The following is a 15,000-nucleotide window of genomic DNA, read 5'->3' on the forward strand; positions in this document are numbered from 1 at the left end:
CACATAAAAGCCCACTCGTGTACATACGAGTGAACGTGGGAGTTGCAGCCCACGAACGCAGAAGAAGAAGAAGAAGTCTGCACTTTTAATGGGCTTAAAAAAAACCCGACAGGTCACCAGGGTAATTCACATATCAGAGCAATGTAAATCATTAATACACATGTATACAAGAGCAATAGTGTTGGCAGCAGGACACAAATATTGTCTTCTAACTTTTGTATTATATATTGAACATTACCCATCACACTCACAGTGAAGTGAAATATTTTTCTAAGACAATCATGTATCTTGTCATTTTCAAAATTTGTTGGGGGTGGGGGTGGTTAATTGATAAGGGTGCCATCAAAGGCAAACACCCGCTTTCCTTATGTTAGTTTTCTGGTATGGAGACATGTTGGACGACAAACACACAAAAAATTGGGAGTCCAGCTTCATTTCTAATTTTTCAGATTTTTTTTTCTTTTCCTGAAAGTGGTAAGTTAGCGCATCACAGACTGTGAAGTTGAAACCTGCCTACTCACACATGCAAGGTAGAAGGTTTGGTTGTCCTGGACAATCGAATGGGTGGGTAGTTCAAGCCCAGCTTCAATATTCAGTTGTAAATGAAAACAAAATGTGAAGCAGACACCTCTTTTCAGAATGTAAAAAAATTATTAAAAGTGTTCCGCTGGTCGGATAAAATTTTCAGGCAGACCACCTGGTCCAACAGCAAATTTCAGTTGTACATTGAATTTAACTCTGTGTGTGTGTGTGTGTGTGTGTGTGTGTGTGTGTGTGTGTGTATGTGTGTGTGTGCAAATGTTGCCTAGCTACACTTTTGGAGTTAAAAGACATTTGTCTTTTCTCAACTTTTATGTGACATTGTTGTGTATTTGGAAATGTTTGTTCTGGGCATGAAAAGATTATTTTGCAGTAATCCTCCATACTCCAATAGGAGTGAAAGGATAATTAAAACTTGAAACTTGTGTTTTGGATCAAGATTTAAGAATTTTAATCAATGGAGGAAGGGTTTTGTGTCTTGTCGTCCAGATTGTTAGAAAGGTGTGTCAGGAAAGCTCTGTCTTTCAGGTTGGCGTACCAGGAAACCCTGACACCCATCGACATCAACTTGGACGGAGTTGTGGTCACTGTGCAGCTTTCACGGTCTGACCTGAAGAGAGTTTATGAAGGTAGTGCATTTCATATATGTTGCATTTCAGCATGGACATACTGACCTTTTATTTATTTATTTATTTATTTTATTTTATTTTATTTTATTTTATTTTATTTTACTTTTTTTTTGTACTTGTACAATGCTTGTACCAGTCAGATACCAGAATCTAAGTGCTTTACTTTTCAAAAACGGTCATTTGCACAACAGGGTGCCTGCCTGTGTAGAGCCGACTGACAGCTGCTTTTAGACACTTTGTTTTCTGTGTGCTACTCAATCAGGCTTCAGTCACATGCACATGTACACAAGTAAATTGGAGTAGATTTTTCTGCAGAATTTTACCAGAGACAGCCCGTTTTGTTACTGTGGGTTCTTTAATGTGCACTAAGTGCATGCTGTACACGTGACCTTGGTTTTATAGTCTCATCTGAATGAGTTACACAGTGTGGTTGTTCAGCACACATTTTTATTTATACTACGAAAAAACTTAGCCGTATGAAGAGCACAGGAACAGGAGTCATGATGGCTGCCGGAAAAAGAGGGTGCTAGCTAGCGGGACAGAGGGGAGGTTACCTACTTCCGGGAGGTTATCGGCCGTAGTTGCTTTCGTTTTCTCCGCATAGGCGGATAGTAGTTTGCACAGGACAGGAATGACAGAACTAGTTGGGTCACGGCAAGTATGTTATTTAAACGTAATTTTAGATAGAAAATTTCCTTTTATCTATCTGTTTATTTATTTGTATTTTTCCCCTAAAAGTGGAGTACTGCCTACATGGCAGGGGTAAAAGCGGTCTTACATGTAAAAGCCCACTTGTGTGTATGAGTGAACCTGGGAGTCGCAGCCCACAAACACAGAAGGAGGAGATTGATTGATTGATGTGGATACTTAGACAGCGCCTATCCTCGGTCAGAGACCAAGCTCTAAGCGCTTTACATACACAGGGACATTTGCACCACAGGCTGCCTACCTGGGTAGAGCCGACTGATGGCTGCCACTGGGCACTCATCATTCGTTTCCTGTGTCATTCAATCAGATTTCAGACGCACACGCATACACACTCAGACAGACATGTAACATTTTACGTGTATGACCGTTTTTATTTACCCCACCATGTAGGCAGCCATACTCCGTTTTCGGGGGTGTGCATGCTGAGTATATTCTTGTTTCCATAACCCACCGAACGCTGACATGGATTACAGGATCTTTAACGTGCATATTTGGTCTTCTGCGTGAACCTTCGTGTTCAGGCACTAGCAGGTCTGCACGTATGTTGACCTGGGAGATCAGAAAAATCTCCACCCTTTACCCACCAGGTGCACCGAGATTCGAACCCGGGACCCTCAGATTGAAAGTCCAGCGCTTTAACCACTGGGCTATTGCACCTGTCAGATCTTTCACAGTTTTTTTTTTTTTTTACAGAGCCAGTGTAATATTTACACATGCAGAGATTATTATGGCGTGTTGACAATCTCCAAAATGCTCATGCATATGTAGTATGTAATGTATGCACACAATATCTCTATTATTAGCTGTTAAACTTAGAAGTTAGATTAAAGGGAGTTCATGTTTTTCAAGGTAAGTTATGAGATAGGAGTCGATACACAAGATCAGATGCTACTTTGTCATCCTTCTTTCTTCTTCTTCTTCGTAGATCTGTGCTGCTTTGTAAACTTACAAATAATGTTTCTTTTGTCTAGAATACTTCTGTAACATTTAGTCCAAACGTGTATATATATATAGATATAATGCAGTTACTCTTTAGAACATGACCATTTATTAAAATTTGTAAAAGAAAGTAGAGGAACAGCTAGGTGTTATGGACAACAACAAACAAAAAAAAAAGAAAAAAAAAAGGGTGGGTGGGGTGGGGGGGGGGGGGGAGATAGAGAAGATATTGCTGAACAGTCTGCATCTACATCCATCTGTGCGCCAGTGATTTTACTTTGTGAATGTTTCAGATCAGCAGTTTGCCATGCATCTCTTCCAGACATACCGTGGGGCCATTGCAGCAGATGGAGGTAACGGAAGCATCAGTCACTGAAACACCATAGTATCATTTGGTCATTGTTACGCTGTTTTCATTTTCAGTTTCACTTTCTCATGGAAGTGTCGCTGCCTTTCGGACAAACCCCCATGTATACACTACACCACGTCTGCTACTGTTCAAGACAGATGCCTGACAGCAGCTTCTTCTTCTTCTTCTTCTTCTTCTGCGTTCACTTGTATGCACATGAGTGGGCTTTTACGTGTATGACCGTTTTTACCCCGCCATGTAGGCAGCCATACTCCGTTTTCAGGGGTGTCCATGCTGGGTATGTTCTTGTTTCCATAACCGACCGAACGCTGACATGGATTACAGGATCTTTAACGTGCGTATTTGATCTTCTGCTTGCATACACACACGAAGGGGGTTCAGGCACTAGCAGGTCTGCACATATGTTGACCTGGGAGATCGGAAAAATCTCCACCCTTTACCCACCAGGCGCTGTCACCGTGATTCGAACCCGGGACCCTCATATTGACAGTCCAACGCTTTAACCACTCGGCTATTGTGCCCGTCTGACAGCAGCTTAATTAACACAGTGTGCCTGTCAGACCTTGAGTGCACACATGTATATTTGTGTACCTATCACAGTAGATTTCTTTTACAGAATTTTGCCTGAGGACAACAATTTTGTCGCCATAGGTTCTTTTTAAGTGCACCAAGTGCTGCACATGGGACCTCAGTTTATCTCCTCATGTGGAGTGATGGCCTAGAGGTAAAGCGTCAGCCTAGGAAACGAGAGAATCTGAGTGCGCTGGTTCGAATCACAGCTCAGCCACCGATATTTTCTCTCCCTCCACTAGACCTTGAGTGGTGGTCTGGACGCTAGTCATTCAGATGAGACGATAAACCAAGGTCCCGTGTGCAGCATGCACTTAGTGCACGTAAAAGAACCCACGGCAACAAAAGGATTGTTCCTGGCAAAATTCTGTAGAAAAATCCACTTCGATAGGAAAAGCAAATAAAACTGCACGCAGGAAAAAATTAAAAAAAAAAAAAAAAAAGGGTGGCGCTGTAGTGTAGCGACATGCTCTCCCTGGGGAGAGCAGCCCGAATTTCACACAGAGAAATCTGTCATGATAAAAAGAAATACAAATACAAATACATTTGAACGACTTGACACTCTTTTTGAATTTCAAATCAAACTTGGGAGAAAGGGCGAGAGTGGCACTCGAACCCAGATCCTTGTGGACACTGTATTGGCAGATGAGAGTCTTAACCATTCTGCCTCCGTGCTCCTTGAATGCTGACTGTGATGTCGTCATTTCTGTGTTTCCGTTTTGTTTGCTGTAATCGTCTCCCTCAGTCTGTCCCTTTTTCTTTACCCCACTCCCTTCCTCTTCTCACTCAGTCTGTCCCTATTTCTTTACCACTCTGTTCCTCTTGCTGTTATCTTCTCACTCAGTCTGTCCCTTCTTCTTTACCACTCTGTTCCTCTTGCTGTTACTTTCTCACTCAGTCTGTCCCTATTTCTTTACCACTCTGTTCCTCTTGCTGTTACTTTCTCACTCAGTCTGTCCCTATTTCTTTACCACTCTGTTCCTCTTGCTGTTAGTGTTACCTTCTCACTCAGTCTGTCCCTATTTCTTTACCACTCTGTTCCTCTTGCTGTTAGTGTTACCTTCTCACTCAGTCTGTCTCTATTTCTTTACCACTCTGTTCCTCTTGCTGTTAGTGTTACCTTCTCACTCAGTCTGTCCCTATTTCTTTACCACTCTGTTCCTCTTGCTGTTAGTGTTACCTTCTCACTCAGTCTGTCCCTATTTCTTTACCACTCTGTTCCTCTTGCTGTTAGTGTTACCTTCTCACTCAGTCTGTCCCTATTTCTTTACCACTCTGTTCCTCTTGTTGTTAGTGTTACCTTCTCACTCAGTCTGTCCCTATTTCTTTACCACTCTGTTCCTCTTGCTGTTAGTGTTACCTTCTCACTCAGTCTGTCCCTATTTCTTTACCACTCTGTTCCTCTTGCTGTTAGTGTTACCTTCTCACTCAGTCTGTCCCTGTTTCTTTACCACTCTGTTCCTCTTGCTGTTAGTGTTACCTTCTCACTCAGTCTGTCCCTATTTCTTTACCACTCTGTTCCTCTTGCTGTTAGTGTTACCTTCTCACTCAGTCTGTCCCTATTTCTTTACCACTCTGTTCCTCTTGCTGTTAGTGTTACCTTCTCACTCAGTCTGTCCCTATTTCTTTACCACTCTGTTCCTCTTGCTGTTAGTGTTACCTTCTCACTCAGTCTGTCCCTATTTCTTTACCACTCTGTTCCTCTTGTTGTTAGTGTTACCTTCTCACTCAGTCTGTCCCTATTTCTTTACCACTCTGTTCCTCTTGCTGTTAGTGTTACCTTCTCACTCAGTCTGTCCCTATTTCTTTACCACTCTGTTCCTCTTGCTGTTAGTGTTACCTTCTCACTCAGTCTGTCCCTGTTTCTTTACCACTCTGTTCCTCTTGCTGTTAGTGTTACCTTCTCACTCAGTCTGTCCCTATTTCTTTACCACTCTGTTCCTCTTGCTGTTAGTGTTACCTTCTCAATCAGTCTGTCCCTATTTCTTTACCACTCTGTTCCTCTTGCTGTTACTTTCTCACTCAGTCTGTCCCTATTTCTTTATCACTCTGTTCCTCTTGCTGTTAGTGTTACTTTCTCACTCAGTCTGTTCCTATTTCTTTACCACTCTGTTCCTCTTGCTGTTAGTGTTACCTTCTCACTCAGTCTGCCCCTATTTCTTTACCACTCTGTTCCTCTTGCTGTTGCTGTTACCTTCTCACTCAGTCTGTCCCTATTTCTTTAACACTCTGTTCCTCTTGCTGTTAGTGTTACCTTCTCACTCAGTCTGTCCCTATTTCTTTACCACTCTGTTCCTCTTGCTGTCACTTTCTCACTCAGTCTGTCCCTATTTCTTTACCACTCTGTTCCTCTTGCTGTTACTTTCTCACTCAGTCTGTCCCTATTTCTTTACCATTCTGTTCCTCTTGCTGTTACTTTCTCACTCAGTCTGCCCCTATTTCTTTATCACTCTGTTCCTCTTGCTGTTAGTGTTACTTTCTCACTCAGTCTGTCCCTATTTCTTTACCACTCTGTTCCTCTTGCTGTTAGTGTTACCTTCTCACTCAGTCTGTCCCTATTTCTTTACCACTCTGTTCCTCTTGCTGTTAGTGTTACCTTCTCACTCAGTCTGTCCCTATTTCTTTACCACTCTATTCCTCTTGCTGTTATCGATCTTCTCACTCAGTCTGTCCCTATTTCTTTACCACTCTGTTCCTCTTGCTGTTACTTTCTCACTCAGTCTGTCCCTATTTCTTTACCACTCTGTTCCTCTTGCTGTTACTTTCTCACTCAGTCTGTCCCTATTTCTTTACCACTCTGTTCCTCTTGCTGTTACCTTCTCACTCAGTCTGTCCCTATTTCTTTACCACTGTGTTCCTCTTGTTGTTAGTGTTACCTTCTCACTCAGTCTGTCCCTATTTCTTTACCACTGTGTTCCTCTTGCTGTTAGTGTTACCTTCTCACTCAGTCTGTCCCTATTTCTTTATCACTCTGTTCCTCTTGCTGTTACCTTCTCACTCAGTCTGTCCCTATTTCTTTACCACTCTGTTCCTCTTGCTGTTACCTTCTCACTCAGTCTGTCCCTATTTCTTTACCACTCTGTTCCTCTTGCTGTTAGTGTTACTTTCTCACTCAGTCTGTCCCTGTTTCTTTACCACTCTGTTCCTCTTGCTGTTAGTGTTACCTTCTCACTCAGTCTGTCCCTATTTCTTTACCACTCTGTTCCTCTTGCTGTTAGTGTTACCTTCTCACTCAGTCTGTCCCTATTTCTTTACCACTCTGTTCCTCTTGCTGTTAGTGTTACTTTCTCATTCAGTCTGTCCCTATTTCTTTACCACTCTGTTCCTCTTGCTGTTAGTGTTACCTTCTCACTCAGTCTGTCCCTATTTCTTTACCACTCTGTTCCTCTTGCTGTTACCTTCTCACTCAGTCTGTCCCTATTTCTTTACCATTCTGTTCCTCTTGCTGTTACCTTCTCACTCAGTCTGTCCCTATTTCTTTACCATTCTGTTCCTCTTGCTGTTAGTGTTACCTTCTCACTCAGTCTGTCCCTATTTCTTTACCACTCTGTTCCTCTTGCTGTTAGTGTTACCTTCTCACTCAGTCTGTCCCTATTTCTTTACCACTCTGTTCCTCTTGCTGTTACTTTCTCACTCAGTCTGTCCCTATTTCTTTACCACTCTGTTCCTCTTGCTGTTAGTGTTACCTTCTCACTCAGTCTGTCCCTATTTCTTTACCACTCTGTTCCTCTTGCTGTTAGTGTTACTTTCTCACTCAGTCTGTCCCTATTTCTTTACCACTCTGTTCCTCTTGCTGTTAGTGTTACTTTCTCACTCAGTCTGTTCCTATTTCTTTACCACTCTATTCCTCTTGCTGTTAGTGTTCCCTTCTCACTCAGTCTGTCCCTTTTTCTTTACCACTCTGTTCCTCTTGCTGTTAGTGTTACTTTCTCACTCAGTCTGTCCCTATTTCTTTACCACTCTGTTCCTCTTGCTGTTAGTGTTACCTTCTCACTCAGTCTGTCCCTATTTCTTTACCACTCTGTTCCTCTTGCTGTTAGTGTTACCTTCTCACTCAGTCTGTCCCTATTTCTTTACCACTCTGTTCCTCTTGCTGTTAGTGTTACCTTCTCACTCAGTCTGTCCCTATTTCTTTACCACTCTGTTCCTCTTGCTGTTACCTTCTCACTCAGTCTGTCCCTTTTTCTTTCCCACTCTCTTTCTCTTGCTGTTAGTTATCTTTTCATTTCGTCTCACTGTTTTTCCCCTCTACCTCTGTCTTTATCTTAATGTTCTCTCAGTCTCTCTCACAGTCTCTCTGTCACACATTGATATTGCTTGCCATTGTTTTAGATACAGAAACGTAAGAGAACAGGAACTTTTGTGCCGCTTATGCAATCAGGCTAAAGAAGATGAAATCCATTTTTTGTTTTGTTGCCCTGCTTTTCATGATCTCAGAGTGAAATTAATTAATTCGAAGTATTATGCAGAACCATGTCATTTTAGGCTGAATATGTTGTTGTCAGCAAGAAATGAGACAGTTCTTTTTAATTTAGCTATGTATATTTATGAAGCAAGCAAGAGGCTGCGCACTGCAGTCTCTTAATATTCGTTTGCAGACCTTATGTCTGTTAACTGTTACCTTTGTTAATGAAAATTATGTATTATGTTCTTTTGTATTAGCCCCTTCAGTGTGGGACCAAGGCCTTTATCTGAATAAACATCTGAATCTGAATCTGAATCTCTGTCACACATGTCCATGATGTTAAGAAACTATAGAAGATACCATGCATTTTCTTCTCTGTGCATTTCTAGAATCTGTTAGAAGCACATGTATTACCTAAAAGTTCAAGGAAAAGCCCTAATGTTTCCAGATTTGGGTTATTTATGTACTCTGCAAATGTTTACGCTGTCATAAACTTGTGTCGTTATCTGTATATATGTGCGGGGGTAGGGGGGTGATGCTTATGAAACTAGTGCATGTAAGAAAAACAACCCAAGAATGTTATCACAGGGAAACTTCTGAAGAAGAATCCATGCATTTTAGTATGGATCTAAACACCCATGTACCTGCAGGCAGGATAACTTTTTTTTTTTTTTTTCAAAAAGGTTGGCGATGAATTATAGAGAGGTGTTCTCCCAAGCCAGGGCAGCCTGAATTTCATGCAGACAACTCTGTTGTGAGTGAGATCAGATGTAAAATTAATACGTCACAAAATTTCTGTGCAGGTAGCGCAATGAACGAAATCAGGAATGTGCATTGACAGAATGTGTACCTGGGTAAAACAGTTTCTTTTTTAAATAAGTGCAGGCAGGATATTGAATAATGACAATGGGGATGATCATGATAATAATGATAATAATGATAATGGTTTCAGTTTCTCAAGAAGGCGACACTGCCTTCGGACCAACCCATACATGCTACACCACATCTGCTAGGCAGATATCTAACCAGCAGCATAACCTGATGCACTTAGTCAGGCATTGACTGCATGCATATAATGTATTTATGTACCTATCAGAGTGGATTTCTTCTACAGAATTTTGCCAGAGGACTACTTCTTCTTCTTCTTCTGCGTTCGTGGGCTGCAACTCCCATGTTCACTCGTATATACGCAAGTGGGCTTTTATCATGTGTATGACCGTTTTTAACCCGCCATGTAGGCAGCCATACTCCGCTTTCGGGGGTGTGCATGCTGGGTATGTTCTTGTTTCCATAACCCACCGAACGCTGACATGGATTACAGGATCTTTAACGTGCGTATTTGATCTTCTGCGTGCGTATACACACGAAGGGGGTTCAGGCACTGACAGGTCTGCACATATGCTAGGGGACAACACTTGCGTTGCTACAGGTTCTGTTTTAGTGCACCAAGTGTGTGCTGCACACGGGGACCTACCTGGGTTTATCGTCTCATCCAAATGACTAGATGTTCAGTTTGATTTCCCAGTCAAGTCGTGGGAGAAAGGGTGAAACTGGATTCGATCCCCGACCGTCCCAGACACTGTATTGACAGATAAATGTCTTAACCATTCTACCACCTTCCTGCTGATGATTGGTTGTGGGTTGAAGAAATGTGTTTTAATTACACATACTTAACCGTGACCCAACTAGTGCAGACTCTGGCAGGGGTCTGACATTCCTGTCCTGTGCAAACTACTATCCGCCTCTGCGGAGAAAACGAAAGCAACTACGGCCGATAACCTCCAGGAAGTAGGTAACCTCCCCTTTGTCCCGTTAGCTAGCGCCCTCTTTTTCCAGCAGCCATCATGACTCCTGTTCCTGTGCTCTTCATATGGCTAAGTGTTTTCGTATTATCTGCCTGTCTGTCGATTCTCTGGCGTTCTTGTTTTTTGTCAAATTATGTCTCCAACCAGGTCACATAATTATGTAGCTCGATTGGGCAGTCGTGCTAAAATTAAGGCGCGATCGCATTCGAGTCGCTGACACTCTGGGCCCTCTACTCCTGGCCCTCTCAACAACGCCAACCCGCCGCCTCCTCCACTTCCTCCTTGTGTATGTGGGTAACTAACACAGTTCGAAGAAAAAAAAAAGAAAGGGTAAAAAAAAAAAGAATGTGCACAGAATATCAGTATCAGTAGCTCAAGGAGGCGTCACTGCCTTCAGTCAAATCCATATATGCTACACCACATCTGCTAAGATGCCTGACCAGCAGCATAACCCAACGCGCTTAGTCAGGCCTTAAGAAAAAAAATAAAAAAATAAAATAAATTAAAATAACAAAAAAATAAAAATAAGAATAATAAAATAAATAGATAATTAGATAAATAAAAAAAATAGATAAGTACATAAAAATACTACTACTACTACTACTACTACTACTACTAATATTTATTAGATGCAAAATCTTGATGCAGTCAACTCTAAGCGCACCAAAAAAAAAAAAAAAAAAGAAAAAAAAAAGACAACAATGATGATTGTGCTTTCATATCCGTGAAACTACATGTTTGTTGATACATGTGTGTGTGTGTGTGTGTGTGTGTGTGTGTGTGTGTGTGTGTGTGTGTGTGCATGTTTTACAGTTGCACAGAGGATGTTGGACAATAATGATGATGATGATGATGATGATGATACAAATTATAGTGCTTTTATATTAGTGCTTTCACGCCTCTCAAAACATTTTACAGAAGTTAAAAGGTTGTGTGTGTGTGTGTGTCTAGGTTCCAGCCAGGTGCATCTTCTGCAGAACCCTTTACCCTCCAGTTTTATACAGCAGCCTCAGCAGAATTCAGGTATTTGGTGGGGGGTCTTTGTTTTGTGTGTGTGTGTGTGTTGTATTGTATTGTATTGCATTGCATTGTATCGTATCATTCTTTTTGTCACAACAGATTGTTTTCTGTTTGAAATTCAGGCTGCTCTCCCCAGGGAGTGTGCGTCGCTACAGTGAGAGCGCCACCCTTTCCTTGTGTGTGTACTTTTTTTTTTTTTTTTTTTTTTTTTTTGTATTCCTGTTGAAGTGGATTTTTCTACAGCATTTTTGCCAGGGACAACCCTTTTGTTGCCGTGGGTTCTTTTACCTGCACTAAGTGCATGCTGCACAGGGGACCTCGGTTTATCGTCTCTTCTGAATGACTAGCATCCAGACCACCACTCTAGGTCTAGTGGAAGGGGAGAAAATACTGGCGACTGTGGGATTCTTCTTCTTCTTCTTCTTTGTTCGAGGGCTGCAACTCCCACGTTCACTCGTATATACACGAGTGGGCTTTTACGTGTATGACCGTTTTTACCCCACCATGTAGGCAGCCATACACCGCTTTCGGGGGTGACTGTGGGATTCAAAGCAGCACACTCAGGTTCACTCGTTGTCCAGGCGCATGCGTTACCACTTGGCCAACACTACACATATGTGTATGTGCTGGCGTGTGTACCTGCACAGGTGTGGGTTGGTGGATGTGTTGTATGTTTTATGTTGTATGTTTTGTGTGTATGTGTTTGTGTGTATGTGTGTACATATCTGAGCAGATGCAAGTTGCTGGATGCCTTGTTTGTTGTCTGTGTGTATGTGTTTGTGTGTATGTGTGTACATGTATCTGAGTAGATGCGAGTCGTTGAATGTGTTCTTTGTTTTGTGTGTTTACGTGGACATATCTGAGTACTCAGTAGATGCGAATTGTTGGATGTGTTGTTTGTTTTGTGTGTGTATGTGTTGATGTGTGTACGTGGACATGTTCGAGTAGATACAAGTTGTTGAATGTGTTGTTTGTTTTGTGTGTACGTGTTTGTGTGTATGTGTAAATGCAAGTCATTTAATGTGTTCTTTGTTTCGTTTGTGTACCCATCTGATAAATGACGAACGAGACAACATTTGTGTATGTGTTGGTGTGTGTACGTGTACATATATCAGTAAATGCGAGCCATTGTATGTGTTGTTTGTTTTGTGTGTGTATTTGTGTTATAATTTGAATCATCTCTTGATTTTTTTTTTTAACAATTTAATTTATGTATGTATCTTTTTCAGTAAATTTTAAAAAGTTGCACTCACTTTTGTTTGTTTTAGATATATCTTGTATGCATTTGACATTTATAATAATAATGATAATAATGGTTACTTATATAGCACACTATCCAGAAATCTGCTCTAGGTGCTTTACAAAAACGCTTTTGTTAACATAAAACATTTTATCTATGTTACATACACACACCAAAATGTGACTACACACACATACACACACACACACACACACACACGCACACACGCACACACACAGAATACATACATTTTAACATACATGTGTATCTGACAGCTACCCTAACACATACGCACACATAGGCAGGCACAAACTTACATAAACCCACGCACACACAATACACATTCATATACATGCATGTAGTTATGTACGCATAGATATGTATTCACACATAGTCAAGCACATGCAATAAATCTGATGCCAGCCTGAGGGTGTTTATAGACTGATGGTTCAAAATCACTAGTCAGTCCAGCAAACCCTGTGCTGTGTGACCACTACAGGTCCCACGCAGACAGTGCCAGTACCAGTACCGGTACCGGTACCGGTATCAGAACAGCATGCTGAGCTGATCCAGTTGGCCCAGTATCAGTATGCCCAGCCCACCAGTTCTGCTGTGGTAAGCAAGGTTGTTTAAATGGGTTTTTTTTTTTTGTTTGTTTTTGTTTTTTCTCATTCCTGATTCATGTTTATCGTCATGACTTTTAACTAGTTGAGTGCCAGATAATTCTGTTTAAAAAAAGTGCTCTCCCCTTGCCAGGGAATTTTGAGGATTTGGGGGTGACAGGAGTTGATGGTTTCACAAAGGTACTGGCAGTTTTACGGTATTTATAATCAATAATAATGATATTGTACTATTTGTATTGTGCCCATTTCTCTTTTAAGAGCTTGGGGCACTTAACTCACTCAGTACGGCCAGTGCTCTCTTCTCCTCTGACACAGACCCCTCGGATGTCCAGTGGGTGTCTGAATGACCCAACCTTTAGCTTCCATCGTCAGAATTGTGGTATTCTTTTGTCAACATTCACCTCTTCAGTATAAGAGCCTTCCGCTTGCAATATTTTGATGATGGTAATTGGGGTGAAACGCTGTTAACGTCGTCTCTTTCGCCGTTCATATGGAGAGAGTTAACGCGAAAGAGAAAGCTACAAACTGCATCTCGTAACAATGAGGGCATTTCTGTGTCGAACTTATTGGATCTGTTTTTATTGTTTCTCCTTGTTCTTGTTTTGGTCTTGTTCTTAGTGTGTCCTATTTTCTTTTCATTCACTTTGTTTTGTTTTCTGGTTTGATTTCTTTCATTTTCTTCTATTTTGTGTGCATGCATGAATTTATTCCTTTCATTCCAGCATGATGGTGACAATAGCAGTTGTATAAGTGATGTTGGTGATGGTTGTTGCCATTTAAGTATTAATTACAAGTGTCGTAGGTGGATTTGATGATAAACAACAATGTGGCTTTAGTCATCCGGGGTTGTCGATACTGATGACGCATTTCTCTTCCCCTTCCCTCCCCCCCCCCCCTCCCCTCTCTCTCTCCCTCATCCTTCTGTCAATCTGTCAAGTCAAGTCAAGTCAAGTCAAGTCAAAATGATCTTTATTGAGGGTAAAAGAATAAGCTTATACAGCTTTTTTACATCCTGCCCTCATAAAAAAAAAGAGAAGAAATTTTTTTTTAATTATTATTAAAAAAGGAAGAAATGGGGGAAGTGGGGGTCTGGAAAGGATAATATGGAAATAAACAATTACAAGAAACACACAAAAATTCTACCGAGAACAACAACAACAACAGAAATAATACAAGCGTAAATAGCAATAAATTTACATATGATACTGACACGATTACAACATGCAGTGCGACATTCTTACATCATTAACTTAATTCAGGAAGAAAAGAGAGTGTGTGTGTGTGAGTGTGTGCATGTGTCTGTGCTTTATCATATTCTTTCTGCAGGACTTTTGTTTTTCTTTATCTTTTTAATTCTCTATTTCTCCCCTTTTCATTAAATATGTATGACGGGCGCAATAGCCGAGTGGTTAAAGCGTTGGACTGTCATTCTGAGGGTCCCGGGTTCGAATCACGGTGACGGCGCCTGGTGGGTAAAGGGTGGAGATTTTTACGATCTTCCAGGTCAACATATGTGCAGACCTGCTAGTGCCTGGACCCCCTTCGTGTGTATATGCAAGCAGAAGATCAAATACGCACGTTAAAGATCCTGTAATCCATGTCAGCGTTCGGTGGGTTACGGAAACAAGAACATACCCAGCATGCACACCCCCGAAAACGGAGTATGGCTGCCTACATGGCGGGGTAAAAACGGTCATACACGTAAAAGCCCACTCGTGTGCATACGAGTGAACGCAGAAGAAGAAGAAGAAATATGTATGTGCTATTGTAACTGATGTAGATTAGCAAAGGACAGGTTGGAAGGATGGGCCATGACCAAAATCTTAATCCTTGAATAAAAAAAGTTCTGAGTTCTGAGTTCCCCCCCCCCTCCCTCCCCTTCTCCCATTCCTCATACATGCAGAGTGAGTTGGCAGGCATTGGCTGGTGCTGAAGCAGTAAGAACCTGAGAGCGCTTATGGACGCAGATTTCGAAAAGGAGTGGAGCGATGGCGTAGAGGTAACGCGTCCGCCTAGGAAGCGAGAGAATCTGAGCATGCTGGTTCGAATCACGACTCGGCCGCCGATATTTTCTGCCCCTCCACTAGACCTTGAGTGGTGGTCTGGACGCTAGTCATTCGGATGAGACGATAAACCGAGGTCCCATGTGCA

General features: G+C 41.7%; 1 protein-coding gene across 1 annotated transcript in view; it reads left to right on the forward strand.

Moving 5' to 3' along the window:
- Positions 1-15,000, forward strand: part of LOC143277799 (uncharacterized) — a 45,396-nt gene that overhangs the window by 1,347 nt on the left and 29,049 nt on the right. The window contains exons 2-5 of the mRNA XM_076582702.1: positions 1,069-1,169; positions 3,110-3,169; positions 10,918-10,989; positions 12,726-12,841. Of these exons, the coding sequence (XP_076438817.1) occupies positions 1,069-1,169; positions 3,110-3,169; positions 10,918-10,989; positions 12,726-12,841 (349 nt within the window). The remainder of the gene's footprint in view (positions 1-1,068; positions 1,170-3,109; positions 3,170-10,917; positions 10,990-12,725; positions 12,842-15,000) is intronic.

This window comes from Babylonia areolata, chromosome 35 (genome assembly GCF_041734735.1).
Source record: "Babylonia areolata isolate BAREFJ2019XMU chromosome 35, ASM4173473v1, whole genome shotgun sequence".
Taxonomy (NCBI): Eukaryota; Metazoa; Mollusca; class Gastropoda; order Neogastropoda; family Buccinidae; genus Babylonia; species Babylonia areolata.